The sequence below is a fragment of the Phyllostomus discolor genome, chromosome 4 (assembly GCF_004126475.2).
Source record: "Phyllostomus discolor isolate MPI-MPIP mPhyDis1 chromosome 4, mPhyDis1.pri.v3, whole genome shotgun sequence".
NCBI lineage: Eukaryota > Metazoa > Chordata > Mammalia > Chiroptera > Phyllostomidae > Phyllostomus > Phyllostomus discolor.
In genome coordinates, this window is record NC_040906.2 from 198,573,424 (window position 1) to 198,587,956 (window position 14,533).

The 14,533-nt window shown below is 47.8% G+C and overlaps 1 protein-coding gene across 2 annotated transcripts in view; it reads left to right on the forward strand.

The window, feature by feature from the left end:
* Positions 1-14,533, forward strand: part of MTHFD1L (methylenetetrahydrofolate dehydrogenase (NADP+ dependent) 1 like) — a 167,131-nt gene that overhangs the window by 48,805 nt on the left and 103,793 nt on the right. For both annotated transcript variants that reach the window (XM_036024892.1, XM_028510604.2), the window contains exons 14-18: positions 4,119-4,226; positions 5,104-5,178; positions 5,965-6,067; positions 8,597-8,673; positions 12,875-13,015. In XM_036024892.1, coding sequence (XP_035880785.1) covers positions 4,119-4,226; positions 5,104-5,178; positions 5,965-6,067; positions 8,597-8,673; positions 12,875-13,015 — 504 coding nt within the window. The remainder of the gene's footprint in view (positions 1-4,118; positions 4,227-5,103; positions 5,179-5,964; positions 6,068-8,596; positions 8,674-12,874; positions 13,016-14,533) is intronic.

The following is a 14,533-nucleotide window of genomic DNA, read 5'->3' on the forward strand; positions in this document are numbered from 1 at the left end:
TGTCCCCATAAACACAGCCCCACCGTGCTCAACTCCAAAGTCCTAAAGGCCCTGAGAACCAAAATCCGACACTTACTGTTGTGAGCCACCTATGGGTCTTGTCTGCGCCGCTTGGTGTAAATATTCATACATTTTGCTCCAGAGATGCTGTTTTTGATGAATGGATGCTGCCCTGGGCCCTGCTTGGGGTGTTTTATAGGTAAATTACATGGACATCACATCACGTCTCTAAATTCCAAAAGATTCTGAATCCCAAAACCCTTCTGGCCTCGAGGGTTCTGGGCAAGAGGAAGCAGACCTGTGTGTCCATCGATCACTGTTTGCACTGCCAAGTTCAGGGGGGCTTGGAGTCTTCACTTCTGTACATCGAGACCCCAGAATCAGCTAGTTCCCCCCAGAATGGGCCGGAAAGGCCACTGGTACTGATTCTCCAGAACCCCCCTGCCCCCGACCACCACGCCCTTGTCTCCTGCATCTGGCCGGTGACCGGTCCTCGTCGCTTCTCCTCTCTGCACCGGCCTCTGAGTCCAGGCCCTGAGACGTCTCCCCAGAACCCAAGACTGAGCACGTCCGTCCCTGTCCAGCACAGCACAGTGGTCAGGCCATCCCTGCACACCCAGCACAGTGTGGTGGGTCCTCCTGGGCTGCTGTGGCGCCATCTCTCTCCTGTCTGTCTCTGGACCCACGTGCAGCCCTCCCCCGCCCCACCCAGTCACACTCCTCGCATACTCCTGCCCTGGGATGCTCTCCCTTTCCTGCCCTCCCTGCCCAGCTCATGCTCCCAGGGTCTGTTCCAGCCTCTGAGCTCCCTCCTACTTGGTGTGCGTCTCCACCTGGCTTGGTCAGCCATGGTGAGTTAGAGACCCCAGGCCCCAGCATTTAGCAGAGTGCCCAGCGATAGTCGATGCACCCCAGGAGAGACTTGTTGGTTTTGTCAAAGGGATAGGAAAGGTGTTTACCCAGGGAAGCCTGGATAATCTTCCGTTATTGGGGCTGGGGGTAAGAAAAAATAGTTCAGGCACTTCCAAGAGTTATATTCTCTAGCCGAAAGGCCCAAAGCCAGGAGGCCAGGTTGGGGATCGAGCATGCAGACCACGCCCAGGAACTGCTCAGGATTTAGCCAGCAAACATTGAAAGGGCGTTGGTGTCCAGCTGTCATACGGCCTCAGCTGCATGGCTCGGAGTTGGGCCAAACTAAGGCATAAGACAGTTGGAACTACCTCGTGGTGGTCGGTCGGGTAGGTCGGACAGGCAAGCAGTGGGTTTGTTCCTGGAGTTCAAGGACCTCCCCATCGTTTTCAGCTCTCTGCCCCTACTCTGAGCGCAGGGCTTGGCACTGAGGAGATGTTTGTTGACGGACTGCATGAACAGGCAGGGTGTGCTGGACGGAACCTAATAAGAGATCATGGGAAAGTATTAGAAGGGAATTCCAAATGGATTGATGAATTGAGAGTGAAAATACCAAGACTTGAAGAAGGAGAAGGAGCCAGCCAGCCTTGTAGAATACGGGAAAGCAGTGCAGGCAGTGGGACCTGCCTGTGGGAAAGTCTGAGGCAGGCGACAGTCTGGCCTGTTCGGGGACCAAGAGGACACGAGCGTGTGCCCGTGGGCCAGCGGGGCGTGGAGAGAGTGAGGTGGAGACACGGGCTGGGGCCAGCTCTCTCCTCCTGTTTAAGATCATAGGCAGGAGGCTGGACATGACTGGAAGTAGCACGGGCAGCCGTTCAAGGGATCTGGACAGGGTTTCCTAAACATCGCTCTGGCTTCTGTACCGGCAGTGGATCGGTGCGGGCCTGAGCCGACACAGGAGTCCAGGAAGGAGGCCGGGCAAGTAGCCCGGAGAAAGGATGGTGGTGGCCTAGCCCTGGCTGGTGGCAGTGAGGATGGAAAAAAAGGATGACAGTGACTTAAGACCTGTTTCCTGATGTTTGTAGAATGAGACGTGGGGGGTGAGAAAAGGAGGGTAGGCAAGGATGAGACCCATGTTACCGGGGGGAGCAAGTCTATAGAATTATTTACTGAAGTGGACGACCAGGGACACCATGGGTGGTAGCTGGGCCTGAGGAGGTCAGAGGAGTCCCATTGGGGGGCCTGTGGACATCCAAGTGGATACCAGGTAGATAGCAGGAAGGAAAACCTTGTATCACAGTTCTAAAAGGGGCAAGGGATTCAATAGAAACACCAGAAAAGAGTAGTAATTAACCAAGAAATGTTTATCTTCATTAATGATCCAATTAATCTACATTAAAACTACTATCAGTGATTTTTTTAAATCAGTGATTTTAAAAAAAATAGTAATAATACTAAATTTTGACAGAGACTGAAGAACACTTTCTTTTTTAAGATTTTATTTATTTATTTTTAGACAAAGGGGAAGGGAAAGAGAGGGAGAGAAACATCCATGTGAGGTTGCCTCTTATGCAACCCCCCACTGGGGACCTGGCCCACAACCCAGGCCTGTGCCCTGATCGGGAATCGAACCAGTGACCCTTTGGTTCATAGGCCTACGCTCAATCCACAGAGCCACACCAGCCAGGGCCTGAAGAACACTTTTATACGCTGCTGGAAAGCGTTGGTAAAACTTTTTTGGAGGGGCGTTAGCAATATGTATCAAGAGCCTTAAAAATATTTATACCCTTTGGCTCAAATAAGTTCATTTTTAGTTTATCCTAAGGAAAAATTGTATGTGCAAAGAATTAATTTTAAAAACCATTTACCTTTTTCCCTTCACAGCTTATAGCATTAAAGAAATTGGGAGAGAAAACTTAAATGTCTTAATAACAGGACATCAAATTATATTTTGAAGACTAATGATATAAAAAATGCCAGTCCTATTAACATTAAGTGCAAAAGCTAAGGTATAAACTATTATACTGTTATGATCTCAATATTTCAAATTACAAATATTATAAAATATTTAATTTTTCATATTTTTAGTGATTATGTATTTTTTGTTATAAGTCTTTAACCGGAAAGTACAAATGTTAATCTTCCAACAAATGAAAAAAAATGGGACTTAAAACAGAACCCCGCTTTTTAAAATAAGTTAACTCACTGTTTCAGCCCAAAGGTCACTTCGTCGCTGAGGTCACTGATCTGGCAGTTTTATCGGGCGGCACTTCAGCCCTTCCAAGAAGCCGCATGGCGATATTATCGAGGTCCTCGAACCCCATGACCACACTGCTGGAAATATATCGCTTATTAGCGCCTGATTTTTTTTAAAAAGTGATTTGCATGTATTTTTTAACTATTTTATTTATTTATTTTTAGAGAGGGAAGGGAAGGGGAGAGAGAGAGAGAGAAACATCAGTATGCGGTTGCTGGGGGCCATGGCCTGCAACCCAGGCATGTGCCCTGACTGGGAATCAAACCTGCGACACTTTGGTTCCCAGCCCGCGCTCAATCCACTGAGCTACACCAGCCAGGGCAGCATGCATTTTTTAAATAATTGTATAGTTATTTGCAAAAGTGAAAACTTGGGATCCACTTCAATTACCAGGCATAGGAGACTGAACAGTTTTGGTGCATCTGCTCAATTACACAGCCCCTATAAATTGTAACAATGCATAAACAAGATTACTACAGAATAAGAAGTTAATGTTAAAAAGCAGGTGCCAAATTGTAAGTGTGCTGATTCTACAAATGATAGTCATGTGTGCCCGTAAGACTGGAAAGAAAATAGCAGAATCGAGCTGTGAGAACGATGTGTTTTCTGTTTCTCAGCCTTTCTGTCATGTTTTACATCACTCTGTTACTATTGCATGCCCTGCCTCATTCCAACGTATATTTGATGCAATGCCCTTTGTAACTCATACAATAATGCGTAAAAATGAAATTGCCATAAGGAAAAACAAAATAAGGACACCAGTCACTAAGTCCATCAGAATGCCTCACCCTTCACCTGAGAAAGGAAGAGAATTTGCGACAGAATTCTGTTCAGGAGTTCCCTGTGGTCGACCAGAAGACCCTGGCACTGGTTTTTCGGTTTAGGCTGTTTTAGGGGCTCAGCTCATTATAAGGCCATGTAACTCGCATAATATTTTGTTTGTTCAGAAAGCCCTTGAACACTGCCGCGGTTGTCTAAAACAAGTAGGGAGATGTTTTCGTTTCACTTGTAGTTCAACCTCCACTTGACTGGGGACATCCATGCCATCACCGCTGCCAACAACTTGCTGGCCGCTGCCATCGACACGAGGATTCTGCATGAAAGCACTCAGACCGATAAGGTGAGGAAGCCTTCTCGGTGGCCCCTGGGGGAATCTTGTCCCAGGATTCCTGGGTTCTTAAAGGGCCCGTAGAACACTTCTGGAGTCCGTAAGCTCTCTGAAATTTTATTCTAAATTTTGTGAATGTCTGTACGCGTCCTTATTTCTTGAGGAGAGGGTCCATATTTTGGTCAGATTCTCAAGGAAGTTTATGACCACGGCCACAGTGTTGAGAGGATTGTGTTAATTCTCCTTTTAAGCCAAATGGTCTTTGAGACGAGTCTTCAGTTTTGGAGGTTGTTGGTGGGCCAGGCCACTTGTCTTCCTTCTGTCCGAAGGTCTAGTCTCTGTTCTGCACTAAGGGATTGGAGAGAGAGCTTTTTAAGACTGGCTACATGCAGCTGCCCCTGGGTGTGCTGTTAAAGAGGCCCGACCCCCTTGATGGCTTCAGGTACATGCGCTCTGAGAGGCGAACCGTGCACCTGAAAGGGACAGGGTCCTGGGTGCGAGTTCCTCATAGAATAGGCACGGATGAAAGTGGATGTTTCTGGCATGTTTACAAGGGTCCCGACTACTTCCAATTAAAGTGACTTTCTAGTGTGTTTTTGAAGCCTAACTCTGATAAATATTAATCTGATAGTTATAAGGCTGTAGATCAAGAAATAATATATTTATGCAAACCCTTAGCAATGTGCATTAGGTCAGATGTAGTCAGATTTATGAACACGACAGAACTTCAGGCTGCGTTGCTTATCTTAGCCAAGAATTTTAATAAGGTCTCTAATCTAAACAGTTTGCTTATAAATGTAATGAACTTTGTTGTGTCCCGTGAGGAGTACAAGCTCATGGCTGGCCCTTAAACTTTTATGGGGTTTTATTTTTTGTTTTGTGTCCTTAGGCCCTGTATAATCGCCTGGTTCCTTCAGTGAATGGTGTTCGAGAATTTTCAGACATTCAGCTTGCTCGACTGAAAGTAAGTCTCCAGGGAGGGGTCCCACGAACAGGACATACCCTAGAGACACATCAGAATCGTTGCCAAAGCCAGAAGCTTTGAGCTTGGTTTGCCTTTGGTTTTCAGACCCTCTGTGAAGTAGCAAACGATCAAGGGACAGAACAGTCCAGCAGGGAGAGTGTGGAACGGGAAGCCTGCGACCCGGATCCCACCCCGGAGGGCAGGGTGGACGCATCAGGCCTCACGTTCTTCTTCCTCTGTGAGAACGGGAGGCCTGCCCTGCGGGCCCAGGGTGCCCTGGTCCTCGAACAGACAGGGTCTCCGAGAGTCCTGTTTCGTGAACCTTCCTCAGTGTCGGACTTCCTCCATTTCTAGGAAATAAGTTACAGCCTTTAAAAATTCATCTGCTTAAGTTTTTGTTGCAGCAAGATACTAAGCAATCTTTTCTTTTTTGCTGTATTTATTTTTGTGGGGTTTTTTTACTTTCAATTATAGTCCACGTGATACTAAGCAATCATGATTCCTATCTCCGCCGAGGCCCTCAGCGGAGGTGGCCTGTGCTCTTCGGGTGCCGCCGACCCCACGGCATTTCCAGATCCGTCATGTGAAGGGTGTATTACAAACTTCAGTGTTTCCCACTTAGGAGGTACTGGGTTATACGAGGTGACCTAACCTTCGGTTTACTCAGAGTTCCAGTTCGGTTTTTAAAAAGGCTCTCCTAGTCATGGAGAAAAGAGAGATCATGCTGGTTGCATCTTGCTTCTGTTCCTTCTCACGCTTGGCGCTCTTTTTCTTCTTGCTCATCAGAAACTGGGGATCGACAAGACGGACCCAGGCGCACTGACAGAAGAGGAAATGAGGAGATTCGCCCGCCTGGACATCGACCCCTCCACCATCACATGGCAGAGAGGTGGGCGCTGATCCCCAGATCCAGGGGGGTGACAACAGGCCAGCGGAAGTTCTAAAATCAGTTTCACAGAGACACGGTTTCCTTTCCTCCCGCTGTCCGTCCACCCAGCTCGTGTCTCCTACACCCCCCGTTTGCTTGTTTCCCGTCCTCGTCTCTCCTCCCTGCATCCTCCTCTTTCCTCCCTGCATCGCTCGTCTCCGCCGCCTGTTCAGGAGAGAAGGCTGCTCCCCTTCTTCAACCGACGGCTCCGTCCGGGCTCCGTCTCATGCACGCCCGCGCCTTCCGCGTGTCCAGGCACCGTTGCTTAATTTCCTTCTTCATCTCTTCTTCTCTGTCCTCTCAGTCTACATATTTGTAAAATCTGTGCCTCTCCTTGTTTGTCCTCTCTACCCACCACTCTAATTTTTCCCTTTTATTTTCTTAGCACCACTCTAAGCAGCTCTGAAATTCATATTTTCCGTTCTGAATTTTTTCTCTGAGTCTAGCACGTGCTTCCAGCCGGTTACTAGGATACCGTCCACACTTGGCATGCACTGCAGGGGGAGTCCCCCTCATCCCCATCCTGGTCCTGGCCTTCCCGTCTCCCTCTGAGCTGGGACACTTCCCCCCCCCCGCCACACACACACACTGCCCTCTACCAGGAGGGGACAGAGGAAAAAAGTGCCAAACCTGGGGTCAGAAGCCCTGGGTGTGTCTCCACCCTTCCACACACTAACTTCCTGTGTGACCGACCCTGAGCAAGCCACGTGCATGTTCTGGGCCTCGGTCCTTGGAGATGGAAGTGGAGATGGTCACATACCGCCAGGCACATGGCGATAGCACTGGCTGGGGGCAGAGGCGCTACAGAGGGTTCGATAGTACGTGCTCCTGGTCCCTCCTGCATGGCTCTTTTCAGACCTGCCCACCCACGTTCTTATTTCTGCCCACTTGCATTTTTATCAGGTGCCTGATGCATTGTGTTACCTTTTAATAGATATTCTTGCTTAAATTTCCATCCCCCAATCCAGTAGGTTCATACTGTAGAGACGTTGCTCTGTCACCACCTATCTCAGTCCTGTGTGACACAATTCTCCGCCACTCCCTGTGGCCTAAAACTGCCATCTCATGGCTTGGCTGGAAGGACCGCCGCATGGTGGCCCTCTGCAGGCCCCTGTCCGCTCCCTGCCCTCTTCCCAGACCGGTGGGCCTGCCTCGGTTCTTCCGCCTGCGCTGGCCCAGCCGGCCCCTCCTCGGCTCCCTGCCCAGGCCGTCCCAGACACGGCCCAGGCCCACGCCTTTGTGAAGCTTCCCTTCTGGGAATCCGTTCAAATAGCTCATTAAGCACTTAGTGTTTCCCACAAACCGTGAGACGAGGAGACAAAGACAGACATTGAATCTTGGCGCTACCATCTATGAGCTGTCCGACTTTCTACAAGTGACTGACTCAGTTTCCTCTGTCAAATGGAGTCATAACTCCCTCCTCCGCCTTGCACAGGCCCGCAGCAACACGGGCGTGCTTTCTAAACTCCAAAGCACCACCCAAATAATCCACAGGTGCCATGCTGGGGATAGTTGTATGACGGGGTATTGCTGTGTATCTGTCTCCCAAACTACAGGAAAGTCAAATCTCTGTGGAAACTTGTAAAAATGTGGAGTTTTTTTATTATAAAAGTAACAACACTGTGGAGATTTTGGAACCATGATAAGTGTGCGGTTAGTGCCATTGAATGCATCCACCAGGCTTACAGTGACTGCACCATCACCACTGGCTACACCCAGACCTTTTCGTCATCCCCGACAAAAACTCGGCACCCACTGAACAATAACGCACCTTCTGCCAGTCCCGGGAACCAGTGTTCTACTTTCTGTCTCTGAGAATTTTCCTGTTCTCGACAGGATCATACAGTAATATTCCTGCCAGCGTATCTCATCATCCCAGTGTTTTCAGCATCTGTCCATGTTGGAGCGTAGAATCAAAAGTCTGTTCCTTTTTATGGCTGTATAGTATTCCATTGGATGTGTCTACCACATTTTGCTTTTTCATTCATCTGCTGGGTACTCGGTCGTTTCCACCTGTGGGCTGTTGCGAACAGCGTGGCTGTGAACATGGATGTGCAAATACCCGTTCAAGCTCCTGCCTTCTAGTCCATTGAATAGACGTGTAGAGGTGGACTCGCTGGGTCCTGTGGTGGTTCAGTGTTTAACCATTTGAGGATCTTCATGGCCGCCTCCTTGTGACTCAGGTTTCAGCATAATATTAATGTCACCACTTTTCCTCACTGCTTAGTCAAAAATGGTACCTCCTCCCCTCTAATGCCCTGGCACACACTGTCACCTCACCTCCTTTATCTTCTAAGGCAATGACCACTCGCTGGCTTTTGTTGTTTACTCGGTCCTTCCCTGTGTCCTCGCTCAGGGGCATCTGCACGTGGGAAGCCAGGCCTGGTCTCTCGCCCTCCACTGCCTCCCGGCACGCAGAACAGTGCCGGGCGCACCCTGGGCAGCCAGTCCGTGCTCACTGACGGAACACTCTGTTCTCTTCTCTTTCAGTATTGGATACAAATGACCGATTTCTACGAAAAATAACCATCGGGCAGGCAAACACAGAGAAGGGCTGTTCCCGGCAGGTAGGTGGCCTTTTCTTCGCAGCAGTGGCTCTGCTCTCAGGAGCATTGGTTCACAGCGGCTCCAAAGCTCCTTCTCTGCTTTTGTCTCCTCCTTTCTCCCCCTGCAGTAGCCCCAGGCAGGGGGGGCGCCCACCGTTTCAAGGCGTCATTTGCAACCCCTCAGCAGGACTGGGGGGGATCGGAAGGAGAAGTCTCCCGCACTATGTTACCATCCTTTTCTTGTGTGATTTTCGTTGTGTTTCTGGGATGAGCCACTCAAGCGGGTCCCTTGTCAAGCCTAACACATTTTTTTCCAGACCCACCCAGTTATTAACTGTGTCTGCATGACTGCTAAAAAATGGAAATCTCAGGCACATTATTCTGATTTAAAAGCTAAAGAAAAAAACCACCTCATTATTTGGCTGAATAGCCTGAGGAATTTTTAAGGCTAATGCCTCATTATCCAAATCCAGAGGAAGCGGAAAGTACCGGGGGGACACCCACCTTCGTTCTGATGGGCCATCAATGTGGGGTGATGGCGCTGAGGGAGTATCAGCTCATTCCCTGGGTTTTCAGCCAGGCCCAGTAGACCGCTGGGTTATGGGTTTTTTTGCTGTTGTTTTTTCTGTAATGCACTGTACATTTTAAGACAGTTTTAGATTTATGGCCTTCACATTGTTAAGTTTTCTTAGTGAAAGAATCATTTTTACTTGAGTCTAAAGAAGAGCTCATTCTAACATTAAAAAATGAAAATCTTGAGTATGAAGAAAAGGACCTGCAAAAAACATCCAAAGGCCACTGACAGCCCGGGAGAGAATGCTTGCAATACGTATGAAACGAAGGGCTGGTGTGCCACACATGAAAAGAACTGCCACAAATGGATTCTCAGATACTGCTCTCAGGAAGGCCTTTCCTGCCACCGTCTTTAAAACCGTCACTGCCTGTCCCCGGCTTGGTGGCTCACTTGTTTGGGGCGTCATCCCTGGAAAGGTGTCTGTAGCTGCCTGTCCCCAAACTCCATTTTTCATTTCCCTGCCACCCTTACGTATCTTGTGTATTTTCTGTCTCCCTTTACTACAATGTGAGTCTCATAGGGCAGGGCCTTCTGTCTCTTGTCCACGGCTGTGTTCTCAGCGTGTAGAACTTGGTGGTATGGTCATAGTAGATATTCGATAAATATTTGTTAAATAAAGGAACAGAATAAGTAAAAGGCAATCTACAACGACAAATTAAATGCCAGTACATAATCATAAAGCTGCTGATTAAAAAACAATGCAGTAACATTTACCTATGAACTGATCAAAGCATTTTCTATTGAACGTTAGTGAGGCTGCAAATAAAGGGAGACTTTTTTACAGAGCTAGGGGGTATGTAAATTATGGTAGAGCCTCCTGAATGACAGTTTGTTAGTTTTCAATTTTGAAATGACCCAACAATTTCAACTCCAGGTCTACAAATGTTAAAGAAAAAGGAGGAAGTGAGGAATATGTGTATATGGGAGGGCGGAAACCTTTATAAGGATATTAGTTACAGCATGTTTGTGATGGTGAAAATTTGCAGCAATCACAATGCCTGCCAGTAGGGTCATCACGTGCCTTTGGTGCCTTGTCCTGCAGCACAGGGACATGTGGCCCTAGGAAATAACAAAGTATACATGGGTGGGGGAGACTTAGAGCACTCATACCAGTGTGAAATGGAAAGGCTGAAAAACAACTTTAAAAAATTTGAAGTAAAATACACATGGTATAATCACATTTGTGTTAGCAAAAAGCCAGCACCCATGTTCATACATCTATGTAAATGCACGAAATGGAAGCTGGTAAGATGTATGCCAACTTCTGACAGTTACATCTGAGAAGGGGGTTGGGAAAGAAAGGCAGTGGTAAGGAAGACCTTTCACATTTTCTCTGCATTTTCCCGGTAACTGGGCACTGATTTGAATGCCTACCTACGCACCTGGTATCAGTAGGCTCATTACTAGCACATTCCGTTTGTAAACGGAATCTGGTTTACAAATGAGGAAAGTCATTGCATTATTTAAGTAACTTGATTATATCCTGTGTTGCTTTATGTATAACAATGTTTTTAAATAAAAGGGGATTACATTTAAAAACTTCAACTGCTTTTTTAAAATCATAAGACCCTACTAAAGATCTTTTTTTTAAAGATTTTATTTATTTATTTTTAGAGAGGGAAGGGAGGGAGATAGAGAGAGAGAGACTAAATCAATGTGCAGTTGCTGGGGGCCGTGGCCTGCAACCCAGGCATGTGCCCTGACTGGGAAATGAACCTGCGACACTTTGGTTCGCAGCCTGTGCTCAGTCCACTGAGCTATGCCAGCCAAGCCTACTAAAGATCTTTTTATGTCCATAAAGGGAGAGCTATATGATGACTTTTTAATGGCCACAGAATATCTTATCTTGCAGATATATCACAATGGATTAACCAGTTCCCTGTTCATGGACACCTAGGGTATTCGCAGCGTTCAGCTGTCATTAGTATGCTGATGCACACAAAGGCAACACACACATATTCACGTGTGTGGTGATATCCTCGGGACGAATTCCTAGGTCCATAACTGCAGAGTCAAAGAGGATGCAGGTTTCAGGTGTTGATGTGCATTTCCACATCACCTTCCAGAACAGCCGTGTCCGTTCACATCTGTGCCAGCGTGCCTTTATGTCCTTTGTTTCAACTTGTTATAAACCATGAGAATAATCACACTTATACCTTTATATGATTCGAAATATTTTATTTGCAACACAAAAATGGGGAGCCCTCTCCAGCACTCAGTCAATGAAATGAGCCGCTCTCTGCACCCTTCCGCCGTTGAAATGAATAACAATGAAGTTCGTATTGATTCAGTTCGTTTCACTTTCTCGTGTGGCTCAAGATACACAATTTTGAAACTAGTGATTACAAATGAGGAGCTTGTATGTGTCTTATGAATTCCACCTATTACTTATGCAGGTAATATTTTACGAATATTTCTAGTCTCGTGTTGTGTATAGAAAGTCTCAATATTTCTAGTCATTTTTTATATGTACCCTCTATCATGGAATGCTAGTATAGAGAATCCTAAGTATCATACAATGAAAAATCACTTATGTTTGGAATGGGTTATATTGAGAATGCCATAATTAAATATAGTTGCATTTGACTTTCAGGTAATATTTTTTCATTAAATCGATGACGAATGAAATCTCAGTCAGGAAGTAGCCAGAAAGCTTCTTGCGTCCTTCATTTCCTTTCTTGTCAGGGACGGAAATGGACAATAAAATGTTTCATAAGGCGATCCCACTAGGGCATAGCCCTTTCCCCTCTGCGTAAGCTCCAACCTGCCTGGCTCTCGTGCCCCTTGGGAAGCAGAGAATTGAGCCCAAGTGCAGTGCAGTGGCTTGTCCAGGGGCTGGGTTAGGAGGTGGAAGTGCACATGTGTCTCTTTCGGTCCCTGTAGCTCCACACAGCCTAGAGCCGGAGCCCAGAGAGGCAATAGGAAGGTGCAGGCAGCAGTTGCTCCCCAGCACTCGTTGCTGGGCACTTCGAGAGCTGATGTGGCCCCGCCCCTCTGTTCCCATGGTGGATGACACAAGTCAGCGTGTCCTCACCGCTGGGTTGAACCCTCTCTCGGGGAAGCCGGCCTCGGGACCATCTTCCTTCACTGTCTGCTCCTTCCCTCTGTCCTGGACAGGCAGCCGCAGCTCTCTGACACCCCGGCGTGCAGTGGCAGGTGCAGTCAGCAGGCCGTTCATTTATTCAGCCAATACGTATTGAGTGCTTGTTGGGTTTCAAGTTCAACCCTGCAAGCTGGGGATTCAGGAGTGAGCCCTCCCCAAAGGGTGCCTGCCTTGATGGCATTGCCAGTCCCATGGTGGAGACATGCATCAGAGTGGGAATCACATGACTCACTCATTACAAGTCCGGAACATGCTACAGAAGCAGATAGTGCCATGAGCTATTGTAACAGGGGCCTAACCAAACCGAGTCCTGCTCAGCAGAGCCAATGGAGGAAGCTGGTGGCCACCCTAGGAGGCCACCCTAGAAATCGTCAAGCCCAGGGCCATGGGTGCTCTAGACGCTCAGAAAACACGTGTACCAGAGAGGGGCCCATTGGGGAGAAACCCCCGGCTGGCCAGAACTGAGTTGCTAAGATACGGCTCCTGGTGGAAACGGCCCTCCAGGTGGCCCTGCCGCTGACCAGTACCTTTGCTGTCCACTTCAGGCGCAGTTTGACATCGCGGTGGCCAGCGAGATCATGGCGGTGCTGGCCCTGACCAATAGCCTCAAGGACATGAAGGAGCGCCTGGGGAGAATGGTGGTGGCCAGTGACAAAAACGGGCACCCCGTCACGGCGGAAGATTTGGTGAGTGCGTCCACTGGAGGATGTCCAGAATGCTCGCTGCCCCTGCTCTGTGGTGGTCAGGAGGACGAAGGTCTTCTTTCTCCTGTCCTCGGCGTGTGCAACGGGAAGTCAGAAGTGCTGCACACGCATTGTTCCCCCCCCCCCCCCCACAAGCCTGTGTATTTTACAGCTTCATAATGTTCTCACAGGCCTTTATAGCGTGCTTGTAAATGGTTGCAACCGAAGCATGTGAACTTGACTTTGCAAGCTTTTCCCGATTCTTGCCGGGTCCTGATCTCAGCTCAGCCTGGGCGGGGTCGTCCTGCAGCCCGTCCATGGCTTCTGAAACAGTGCGACCCCTGCCAGCTTTAAATTGTGAGGGTAAATCCCCTTTCGACAGATAGGAAGGAGGTGGGCCCACCTCATGAAAGGGAAGATTAAGTGAATCTGGCACGTTCTTGGCTCCAGCTTGTTCCCTGGGTACTCTGGCTTCTTCAATTTTGTGCCTTAGGTTCGGGTTTTCCATTGTAAAAGCAGGTCTCCCCCTGACTCAGTGGTCCTCTACCAGCTCCTCCTTCAGGGGAATGATGCCCTCCATAAAGCTCTCGCGGCATCCTGGCACACCATGGCCTTTTGTAGTTCCTCCTCCCATTGGGCATGCTAATCCTTTTGTTCTTTTTGAGAACCATCTATAATGTTACCTTGAGCCCCATCAGTTTGCGTGCACGCGCTTATAGGGCGCACATAGGCCTGTTGGACCGCCGTTACTGTAAGTGGAAGCTCACTTCCCACACGGCGGGTCACGGGCGGTAATGGAATCGAATACACGCACTGCCGATTGAAAAACAGTTGTGGAAGGGGAAAGGCAAGATTAATATTTTATTGATTCCAAAAGCTTAGAACATAATATGAATCCCCTGCCAACATGTCTTGATTACTTTTTGGCTGCTTTCGGAGAAATGTATCTCACTGACTCATCTCATAGGTCTTTGTCAAGTAAATTAAATAAATATGTTTGTATCAGCAGCTTTCTGGAATGCTTCGTACTGAGCTTAAAGAGGAAGCCCGTATTCAGCTTGGTGTAAAAGGACCGCTTTCCGAAAATTGTCCCGGCCTTTACATTTCTTTACATTCCTCTCAAAACTGACATATCGCGGTTCCTATATAAATATATTTCTTTGTATCGGATTAAGTTTAAGTACCAATAAATATATGGCAGGGGTCACTTGAAACTTAATCCTCAAATATTAGTTCCCTAAACCTACTTTTTTCTGTGTGATAAAAATCTTGGATCCGACACAAACTCAGAGTTTGCTTTCTTGAGTTATCTTTTGTTTCTTCTTTGCACGAAGTACTTTATCTCTGCAGATTGCATCGCACTGAGTTGGAACTCTCAACAGTTGGTCCACCGTAGGAAATTAAGGGAGGACTCTCGAACTTCTATGCTATCGTTTTCCTACCTCGTGGCTCATTTTCTATTTGGTCAAAAGGATTTACGTATTGCAGTGAAAATGGGAATAGATGGCCTCTAAACTCTCC